The sequence below is a fragment of the Rhinolophus ferrumequinum genome, chromosome 21 (assembly GCF_004115265.2).
Source record: "Rhinolophus ferrumequinum isolate MPI-CBG mRhiFer1 chromosome 21, mRhiFer1_v1.p, whole genome shotgun sequence".
NCBI classification, from domain to species: Eukaryota; Metazoa; Chordata; class Mammalia; order Chiroptera; family Rhinolophidae; genus Rhinolophus; species Rhinolophus ferrumequinum.
The window spans coordinates 39153838-39164137 of record NC_046304.1 but is presented as its reverse complement, the minus strand read 5'-3'; the positions used below and the strand labels follow the sequence as shown (position 1 = coordinate 39164137).

At 57.2% G+C, this 10300-nt stretch overlaps 2 protein-coding genes across 3 annotated transcripts; one reads left to right on the top strand and one right to left on the bottom strand.

Moving 5' to 3' along the window:
* Positions 1 to 447: 447 nt before the first annotated feature.
* On the top strand, positions 448 to 3481 carry TMEM101 (transmembrane protein 101). Of its 2 annotated transcripts, none has more exons than XM_033090989.1 (4): positions 448 to 591; positions 1018 to 1198; positions 2063 to 2209; positions 2996 to 3481. In XM_033090989.1, exons 2-4 carry the CDS (start codon positions 1055 to 1057, stop codon positions 3302 to 3304), a joined length of 600 nt encoding a protein of 199 aa, XP_032946880.1. In that variant the 5' UTR covers positions 448 to 591; positions 1018 to 1054; the 3' UTR covers positions 3305 to 3481. The 2 variants fall into 2 exon arrangements, with proteins under 2 accessions (XP_032946880.1, XP_032946879.1); XM_033090988.1 differs by having other exon boundaries at positions 506 to 716; positions 2996 to 3478.
* A 1654-nt stretch (positions 3482 to 5135) lies between these two features.
* Positions 5136 to 9573, bottom strand: NAGS (N-acetylglutamate synthase). The gene is made up of 7 exons (XM_033090986.1): positions 9093 to 9573; positions 8301 to 8575; positions 7974 to 8187; positions 7516 to 7696; positions 6757 to 6928; positions 6478 to 6660; positions 5136 to 5739 (listed from the first exon to the last, which is right to left on the bottom strand). Exons 1-7 carry the CDS (start codon positions 9507 to 9509, stop codon positions 5586 to 5588), a joined length of 1596 nt encoding a protein of 531 aa, XP_032946877.1. The 5' UTR covers positions 9510 to 9573; the 3' UTR covers positions 5136 to 5585.
* Positions 9574 to 10300: the final 727 nt, after the last annotated feature.

Sequence of the window (10300 nt, the reverse complement as noted above, 5' to 3'; positions counted from 1 at the left end):
CAAACTTCTCTAAGATGACTGACTGTTAGCCAGGAGAACCCCTTATTTTGGACTTAAACAGATGCGGAGGGATTTTGTCTGGGGTGGGTGTATACACCATTTATTGAAGCCCTACTATGTGCTAGAACCAACACTCACATTTAAACCTCTTAACAACCCTGTGAGGTAGATGTCATCTCCATTTCACAGTTGAATCTTGGAAAGTGTAGGCGATATGCCCAAAGTCACAGGGTTGGAGTTACAATTGACACCCAGGTCTAGCTGCATTCAAAAACTAGTTCATTACATCTATGGCTCATGCCTTCCGATGTCCCGAACCCACTGTTCCTTCCTCTAGTCTAGTTTTCAATTTTGCAGCTACAAGGAGGGGCTCTTAAACCTCCATGGACAGATGGAAAGGCGGAAGTCCACAGCTAGAACACCTTCGATCCAGAACTAGAGAGCGAGAGCCTTGTTTCCCGACGGAAGGGGGGGAAAACACAACCAGAAAACCCCCTGCGAGGCCGGAAGTTACGCAGCGCAGCCCGGCGCCGGCCTCCCTGACGGGGGTGAGGCCGCAGCGGACTGCCCTTCCCCAAGATGGCGTCGAAGGTGGGTTCGCGACGGTGGATGCTGCAGCTGCTCATGCAGTTGGGCTCAGTGTTGCTCACACGCTGCCCCTTCTGGGGCTGCTTCAGCCAGCTCATGCTGTACGCCGAGAGGGCCGAGGCACGCCGGTGAGCGGGCCCACGCGGTCGCCTATCGCGGGGGGGCGGGGGGCAGTACGGCGCGTCCCAGGAACGGGGGTGCGGTGAGGTGGGGAAGAAGTTGAAGCTCAGAAGTTGGCACCCTTGGACTACGAGGAATTGGGACCTCGGACATGTTAGGGGCTCTGGTCCGGAGCAAGGTGGGCATGGAGCATAGTGCGGGGGACATTGCCGTGAGAGGGGAGCAGTGGAGCTGGCAGGAGCTCAAGGGGTCTCAAGACTCTTCTCCCCGCTTCATTCTGTCCTCGCTTACCCGGGTCCCTGCTTGCAGGAAGCCCGACATCCCAGTGCCCTACCTGTACTTCGACATGGGGGCGGCCGTGCTGTGTGCTAGCTTCATGTCCTTCGGAGTGAAGCGGCGCTGGTTCGCGCTGGGCGCTGCACTCCAGCTGGCCATTAGCACCTACGCCGCCTACATCGGGGGCTACGTCCACTACGGGGACTGGCTGAAGGTGAGTGCCTCGGCCCTGGGCGGGACTTCACTAGGGTGATGGGGAACCCAAGGCCAGCTCAGGGAAGTTGGGCAATGCGTGGAGCTAGCCAGGTGCACGGTGCAGAGCCTAGAAGGCCCAGTTTCCAGGAGTGGAGATTACAGATTGCAACAATGCAAGGACCTTAGAGACCACACAAGCCGTCCTTTCAGAATGTGGAAACTGAAGTCCAGAGATGGAAACAGACTTACCCAAGGTCACACCACAGTTAGCATTACAGGTGGGACCAGAACCCAGGTCACCTGGTTCCCAGAACCCTTTAAACCATTAGTTTAGTACTCAGACTCATGGGGCAAAAGGAACCTTTTGAGCACCTGGTCCAACGATCTGATTTTATGAAATTTGATTAATCCTAGTGCAGCATTTAAGCTTGTAAATGCCAGAACTTGTGCCAGGCATTGGAGGCTTGGAGATAAGTCTGGACAAAGGCACGACCCTCAGGGAATGGGCTTTCTGTCAGTAGAGGAGGCAGATGTGTGAACAACTACAGGACAGTGAGGTTTTTTTATGGAACAGACTATGTAGCAGAAAGAACAATGGGATTTGAGTCTGTGGACCTGAGGGTGAGAAGGGGGCAACACTTGCTATCTGGGTTCTGCCACTTAACTTTCTATAGGATCTTGGACAATTTTATTAACCCCTCGGGGCCACTTCTGATAAAAAGAATTATCTATTTCTGCTGCACCTGCCCACCACACTTGGAAATGGTAAGAGGGTACATCAGATGGAAAGAAATATGTAGACATGGGCAGTTCTGTGCTTTGGGCAGCCAGGAGAAATGTGGCAGCTGCAGTTGCTGACTGGGGTCCCCTCACCTCGGCTTAGGTTCGTATGTATTCGCGCACAGTTGCCATCATTGGCGGTTTTCTTGTGCTGGCCAGCGGTGCTGGAGAGCTCTACCGTCGGAAACCCCGCAGCCGTTCCCTCCAGTCCACTGGCCAGGTCTTCCTGGGCATCTACCTCATCTGCGTGGTAGGTTTGGGGACTGTTGGCTGGACGTGCTTGAGCGGGAGTGAAATGTGAGCCTATGCTTGGCAGAATCCAGGGAGGTGGGCAGAATAAGGCCTTGCATGTATGTAGTCCCTGATGGCCGGGCGCTGGGAATTGCCCCTGCCAGCTTCTGGGCCTCAGAGGCCCTCCAAGTGCCCGAGATCTGGCCAAGAGTCCCTTTTCCAATATTATTGCCACCAGAGAGAGACAAGTTTAGATTGGCCATTCAATCCCAAGCCTAAGAGCCAGGAGAACAAGATGGACTGGTCCTCTCTTGGCTCCAGCTCTCAGAAGACTCGGAGAGGAGACAAAGAGGTTTGGTGTGGGGTTCAGACCCCAGCTGGGACTCTGCCACTTAGAGCTGATGGGGGCTGCCTAGGATAGCCAGTTACGGTCCTCCCTAGTGCCCTCAGGGGAGGCCAGTGTGGACAGGGACATGGACAAGCCCCAGGCTCCGTGGCCTCATCTTAGTTATTGGGCACCATACCCCCTGTGCAGAGCTCCGAGAGGGGAGAGCCTCAGTCTCGACTGTGGAGACCCACCTTCTCCCTTCTGAGCCCCCAGGGTGAAGAGAGACCTAGGCCCTAACTTCGTGGAGCTCTCTAGTCTGCGGGGGAAATGCAGGCTGTACTTTTAGAGAGTCCCACGTCTGAGGGAAGCCAGAAGCCCACCTTGCAGAGGCTAACTTGCAGGTGCCATCTCGGGGGGGCCTTCCCCTGACAGGCTCCTCAGCCTGTCGGAGAGTCTTACAGGATGCTGTGTCTCTAGGCCTATTCGCTGCAGCACAGCAAGGAGGACCGGCTGGCATATCTGAACCATCTCCCAGGAGGGGAGCTCACGATCCAGCTGTTCTTCGTGCTGTATGGCGTCCTGGCCCTGGCCTTCCTGTCGGGCTACTACGTGACCCTGGCTGCCCAGATCCTGGCTGTACTGCTGCCCCCGGTCATGCTGCTCATTGATGGCAATGTTGCCTACTGGCACAACACGCGGCGCGTTGAGTTCTGGAACCAGATGAAGCTCCTTGGAGAGAGTGTGGGCATCTTTGGGGCTGCTGTTATACTGGCCACTGATGGCTGAATTGCACGAGAGGCTGAGATGGGTACAGGGAGCCACTGAGGACCACCTTACCTTCCTCCTTCCTGGCCCAGTTATGTTTATTTATGCTTTTTGGTCTGTTTGATTGATCCTTTGGGGTGTGTGTGTGTGTGTGTGTGTGTGTGTGTTAAGAGGCTGGTCTGTTCCTCAGTTCCTGGGCTTAGCCCTTGAGGGTGGTGGGAGTCCTGATGTCAATGCCTGTGTGTGTGTGTGTGTGTGTGTGTGTGTGTGTGTTTGGTAAGAGGCTGGTCTGTTCCTCAGTTCCTGGGCTTAGCCCTTGAGGGTGGTGGGAGTCCTGATGTCAATGCCTTACACGTTTTCTTTCCTGTTTGTTAGGAGTGCTGAGGCCAGCTGCTCCCCTGCGTGTCCTGTCCCAGAGAAGGGAGTAAGGCAGGTCGAGGGTAGGGGTACTGAGAGTGGGAGACAGGAAGGAAGGAAGACCAAGAACTGGAAGTGAGCAAAAGTGAAAAAAGTTTTGAACCTGGCAGATGCAGCTAAGTTCTCTAGTGCTTTTCAGAGACAGAGTGAGTATGCATGTTGACATATGGATCAAGCCCAGGAGGAGCAGAGGGACTGGGCTCCACAGAAGTCACGTGGGTCCTCAGAGTATGCCAGGGGCAGAAATAGCATTAGCTGTCACCCACCTTGCGAGCAGAGCAGACCCCAGTTTGCTCGGGTATGCAGGGGTGGGGCAGGCAGCGGCCAACTTCCTGCCTTCTGCCTTCTGTTTTCAGCTCCATGGCTGGCCTGGTGGGGGTGAGTCTCTCCCAAACACCAGACCACACAGTCCTCCAAAAATAAACATTTTATATAGACATTTGGCTTTACTTCTCTGTCCTCCCCACGGGGCACTTTGCCATTGGCTGGGATTGATGTTGGGTTTCTTGAAACACCATGTCTAGTTAAGCTCCACCTTAGTCCTCCCGTGATCCTTCTGCTGTTCTGAGAGTTCCCACAGTCCTGTAGCTCTCTTCTTAAGAAACTCCTAATCCTGCCTTTAGTATATGCTTTTGACCACTCACCTCAATCCCTCTTGTAGCGTTTTTTTCCACCTCCCCGTTTGGTGCCAGCTGTTTTTGAAATCTTTGGTGAGGGCAACTAGGGGGAGAGAACTAATATTAAGTGTCCACCATGAGGCCGAGGATTTTCCATTTTATAGATGAGGAAATGAAGGCTCAGAGAGGGTAAGCAGCTTGGCTCAAGCCACAGAGCACATCAGCCAGAGCTGGATTCCAGGTCAGGTCTGTCTGATGCCCATGACCAGATGTGTACTCGATACTACCCCTCTCCTGAGGGAAGACAGAGGCTGCTCTTGGGCTTTGGTTCTCTCACAGCCCCAGGTGTGCCATGGTGGCCACTTAGTTGTCCCTCTCCCTACTAGTCCATGCACCTCCTGACAGAAAGTAGTCCCAGCAGCTAGTATGTTGTCTGGCACGTTGTGGGGGTCAAAAATGTTGACTGAAACCTCCAGCTTTGGATTTCTGCCTGTCTGAGGTGTTCTGCTCCTACAGATGGAGACACAACCTCTAGGAGGCTTAGGGGAAAAGATCCAAGTCTGGGCTTGGCTCTGAGCCCTGCCTGAGAGGGAGCGGGTGCCGCTGTTGGTCTGGTCTGGGGCATGGAGGATGTTTCCTATCTTAGGAGTAGGGGAGTCCCTCTGGGGGCTTCATTGAGGGAGATGGTGGCAGCATTCAGTCTGGGAGCCCTCCATCTCATTTAGCTACTCTCCCCTTTAGGAATCCGTTGGTTCCCCAAACCTCAAGATCTTTCTCCTAGAGGGCCACTGCTCATTTTCTTTCAAGTGTGAGCTGACTCTCAGACAAGTATTTGCATTTTAATCAAGGCCTCCTGAAAAGTTGCAAGACCCGAAAGAATTAAAATGAGTGGTGGAATATCAGGCAGATGGGGGTAATATTTTGGGCAAAGGAACCTCAAATCAGCACAGAGGCCACAGAAACACCCACTCTTAAGATTAGTTTTCAGTAGATCCCTCGAAGGCAACTACCCCTCCCCCAAATCCCTAGACTGAAAATGGAAGGCCATGTGGTTGTGGCTTTGGAACAGTGGGGATCTTGGGTGGGCCCTTCTCCTTCCTGTGCTTGTCCCACTTCAGCCCCCACCCTGGGCAGAGTGGAGGAGGGGCTGCTTCCTCCTCTGCAGATCACTCAGCCAACAAACCTGTGGCTGCCTGGGGTCACCTCCAGCAGACCTGGGTTTTGGTCCACCCTGGCTATCCTAGGGCCTGCAGGGTTGGTGGTGAGGGTCAGCTGCCTGGGTCAGAAGCCGGCTTGCAGAAGGAGTCTGGCAGTCCCTTGGCGTGGTTGACCAGCTCGTAGGAGTCTCGGATATCAGCCAAGCCAAACCAGAAGAAGATCCACTGCTTGTTGGAGAAGCTGCCATCGCTGTGCTTGAAGTACCTGGTGTGTGTGGGGGGAGGGGAACATTTAGTGCAAGGCCAGTGCTCACTACTCACTGGTTCATTTATTGAGGACTTACTACATGTTAGACACCCTGCTAGGACCTGTTGTCTGTTATCTGATTTTACCCTCAGAGCAGCATCCAAGAGCCTGGTGGTGGTATGCTTTCAGGGAGAAGCAACAAAGGCTCAGAGAAGTCAGGTAACTGGTAGTCACACAGCTATGGTTAGAATGAGGACATCCCTTGCTCTCTCCACACTGCCTTGGCTGTGCAGCTAGAGAAGGAGTTCTTGTTCACCCCTTGGTACCCACAGGGTAGTGGGGAGTAAGGAGATAGTTGTTGAAACAAAGGCGGAGGGGGGAGGTTTCCGCGGGAGATGCAGTGGGCCTGGGGTCAGAGTTGGCACTTGGACCTGGAATAGACCCTGAAAGGTCAAGATTTCTCCTGACCCTACGAGTTGGGGGGTGTCACACGCTTCAAAGAATCCACTGTCACTGGGCAGAGCTGGGTTAAATGTCTGTCTCTGAGAAAAATCTCAGGCTCCGTGTAAGGTCTGTTCCCTGGAGAAGGTGGCGCCACAATGGGCAGGGCATTTGCCTGGGGAAGGAAGGCTAGTGAAAGAAAGGGACGCCCCGCCCCATCTTCCTGGCTGTTGGACCTTTGAGGTGTGGCTGGTGAGGGATGGAGAAGAGAGGGAGGGCGGGGCCCAGCCAAGAGCGGGGAGGGGCTGGACCTACCAGGGATTGATGGGGTTAGTGACTCTGGAGCGCCAGAAAAGCATCTGCAGGTCCTGCCGCAGGCACTCCCACAGCATCTGGCCGGAGCCTTGGCCCTGACGGCTGGAGCTCACCACAAACTTGTCCAGATAGGGGGTGCCCCCCAGCACGGGCTCCGTGGTCAGAATGGCGGCAGCGTTGTACCTGGGGGGGCGGGAGAGAGTCAGGCTGGGTCCTCTCCTTGGCCCGAAGCTGCCTGGCTCTGTCCCTTGGTCCCTGCCCTCGCGCCCGCAGGCTCACCCCTCAGAGACGTAGACAGAGTGCAGCCGCGGGCGCAGCGAGGCCAAGTAGTCGTCCCGGAGCTTCTTGCCGAAGCTGGCGTTAACCAGGTTCACCAGGCGGCCCTGGTCCAGGCCGTCCAGGCTGCGCACTCGCAGCATCCGCTCGGCATTCTTGAACAGGGTCCCGGCCCCTGGGGTTGGGACGAAGGAGGAGGGGTTAGTTTAGTCCCCGAGAGCCAGGTCCCATCCATTCCTCCGTTTGGGCCTGCTGGGGGTTCCAGATAGGACGGGGGCTGGTGGACAATTACCTCTTTAGGAGATGTCCCCAATGAAATGCTTTCTGTGGTCTGCATCAATATTGAATGTGATTTTCACTCAGGGAGGCGCATTTCCCAGGCAGTTCGTCCCTCAAGTTCATCAGCCCATCTCCTGTAGTCCCACGTACTTCTAGTCCCGCCAGTCTCCCGAAACACCTTGTCCTCCCCGCCCTTGGTCCCGCCTACTTCTTTTGCCCCCTCCATTCCACATCGTTCTGGCCCCAAGCCCATCTATGGCTCCTCCATCCCTTCCCAAGCTACGCCCCTCTGCCTAGTTCCACCCAAGTTCCAGCCCAGCTTGTCCACCTCTTTGCTCACCTCCGCCAAGTTCCGCAAGAGCAGGAAGCCTTTGCCGTGGCGTCCCTCTACTGCCTCCTTACTGGAGGGGAGGACGCTTCTCCTTCTCACCCCACCCCGGCGCGGCCGGTGCTCACTCCCGGGACCCAGCCCGCGGCCCTCACCCTTGCTGCTGAAGAGCTCAGTGAGCAGTGTGCTGGCGGCGGTGATGGCAGCCGAGGAATGGTGGGGCAGGCGGCTGAGCACGTCCACGATGAGCCGAATCTGCTGCCGTTCTTTGGTGCTCACCCACTCGGCGCTGGTCACCAGGTCCAGATCAGCGGGCAGGTTCACGTTGCTGAGGACCTGCGTGCGGGGCTAGGGGGTGAGCTTCCGACCTGCAGCCGGCCATGGACCACCCTGCCCCACGGACCCATTTACACTTGGGTCCTCCCGGAGTCCTCGGCCAGGGAGGGCTCAGATCTGGGCACCACGGGCAGAACACTTCCCTGACATTCCATTCCCAACCCACCCAGCTTGAGAATGACTCTGGGGCCGTCTGGGAGGCGTGAAAGGAGCGTAAGAGAGGGCCTCAGCCAGGCCCGGAATCGCGGGTAGTGGGGTCTGACCGGAGGGGACACACCTTGTGACTGCTGTCACGCAGGCCCCCTGTGGTATTGAGGAAGATGATTTTGGTGGGCTGCAGCTCCTTAGCCAGCGCCGCGGTCACCTCCAGCGAGTCAAGGAGCACAGAGCGGCGCGCGGCCGTCTCCCCAATGGGGCACAGGATCGGAATGCTGTCGGATTCCAGGCACCACTGGAGCAGGTCGGTCTCCACAGAGACGATGCCGCCATAGCTGTGGGTCAGACGTGGTGTTCAAGAGGGCCGCCTCCAGGCCCTCCGGGCTGGGGCCGGGTGGGCAGAGTCGCGCAATCTGAGCATGCCCAGGCAGTCTGGGCCAGCACTAACCTGGCATGGGGGGCTGGCTCAGCCGCGCTCAGCACCGATCCGCCGCCAAAAAAAGGCACGGCTGTGGCGGCGTTGTGCCGCAGCGCGTCCACCAGCACCTTGCAGCTCTGGGCAAGCTGAGCCTTGGCCTCCCAGAAGGAAAGACAGCCCGAGGGCGCTGTGGGAGCTGGCAGCCCCAGGACCACCAGAGGCTTCATATCCATGCGCTGCAGGAAGGCCAAGGCGAAGGCCAGGCTGGATACACCTCGCTTGCATTTGAGCACGTCCTCGTCCACCTGTGGAGGACTGGGCGTTCAGGAGGGGCGGCCCTGACTCCTGCTGCACCCGCTTGCTCCTACTGCCCGGCTTCAGGGCCCTCTCGGTGTCCTCACCCTGCCCAGGAGCTGTCAGGCCCCATTTCTGGCCACCGGCACACAACTGTTCCGCCCTTTGCCCTGTTGGGTCTTGCCATCCCCTTATCTCACACTAGTGTTCCTCCCTCCGCTCCTCCCTGCGACCTTGGACTCTAGGACACCTTGGGGGGAGGGGTGACGCAGGCGACTCCAGTCCAGGTTCCCCAATTGCCATCTGAACCCCTAACTGAGCCCATGGTGGGGGCCCTTCTCCAGCGCATCACTGCTGGTGGTTTAGGGTCCCCAGGCTTCTCACTCGGGCTGGGCGCGAGACTTTTTGAAGAGCTCGTAACGTCCTCTAGTCCCGAGCACTCGTCCGGGCTTGCCACACAACCCTCGCGACATGCCACACAACCCCCATCCCCTAGCTGTGACACGGCCGACAGCCGGCCCCGTTCACCTCGATGACAGCGAAGGGCTTATCCGCGGAGTGGTGGCAGGTCTGGAACTGCGTGAGCCAGTGGCGCGCCTCCCCGGGGCTGGCCCCGCACTGATTCAGGAAGGCCTGGATATCCCGTTGTACCAGCGAGCGGCCGCCCGGGGATCCGGGGGTTTGCTGGGGGGCGGGGGGCGGCGTCCACGACGGCTCCTCTGCTGCAGGCGAGTTGACTTTATTCTCCGAGCCCACTGCCTCTTCTAGTGCAGGTGGGGCGGGCGCCCAGGCAGTGCTGAGCCGGCGGCCGGGGCTGGCCCCCCTCGCTGCCCGCCGTCGTGTGCTGCCGCTCAGCCTCCGGGCGCCCCCATTCCCTCGAGCGCAGCGCAGCATCCCGCCTGCAGCGGTGGCCCGCAGGGCCCAGGCCAACCGCGCCGTCGCCATGACAACCAAACCGCCTCGTCCCCCCCCCCCCCCGGCCCCCCAGGAGTGACTGCCTGTCAGGAGCTCCAGGCACCGGGGGTCTTTTAATCTGCCGCGGGGCGGGGCTGGACCTGCCGGGGCGGAGCGCGGCAGGGGGCACGGAATCGCCTTGGAGCGCTTTTGAAGAGGGTCAGACCATGGGTCAGAGGGCGGGGCCCGCCGGATTTCCCGCCCTTGGGGGGACGGAACCCACTAGCAAGGATCATGTGACTGAAATAAAGGGTGGCGGGATGTCTTTAATCTGCTGCCAAGGCCGCATCTCAGCCGACCCAGGGTTTTGCGCGATCTTGGATGATTAAAGAGAAGTCTGACTAGGGCAAGAGTAGAGAGCAGGTGGCAGTTACCGCTGGACTGAGGGATGGGACAGGAAGGAGAGGTGGGGGCAGGGTGAAAGGAGGGTGGAGGAGTGCCAGCCCTGCCAGGGCGTGCATGCCTCTGTCCTGTTGTCTGAGCTCAAAGAAGATTGGAATCATGAGGTTACCAGGGTTTGTCAGCTACTGGGTACCACCTTGAAGAATTTGGTCATATCCTCAAATCACTCCTTATTAGTAAAATCACCTCTTATTACAATTTTTCTTTAAACTTTTTAAACTTAAAATTTATCCATATCAATACTGTAACTGGAAGTCCAGTATCATTTGACCATAAAGAGAAGGAAGCCTTAAGAATAAAGTGCGAACAAAACAATGTTATTAAATTCCAGCTGGACAATGATACCTGCTCTCTTGGTAACACAGTTTAGCAAGTGCCAG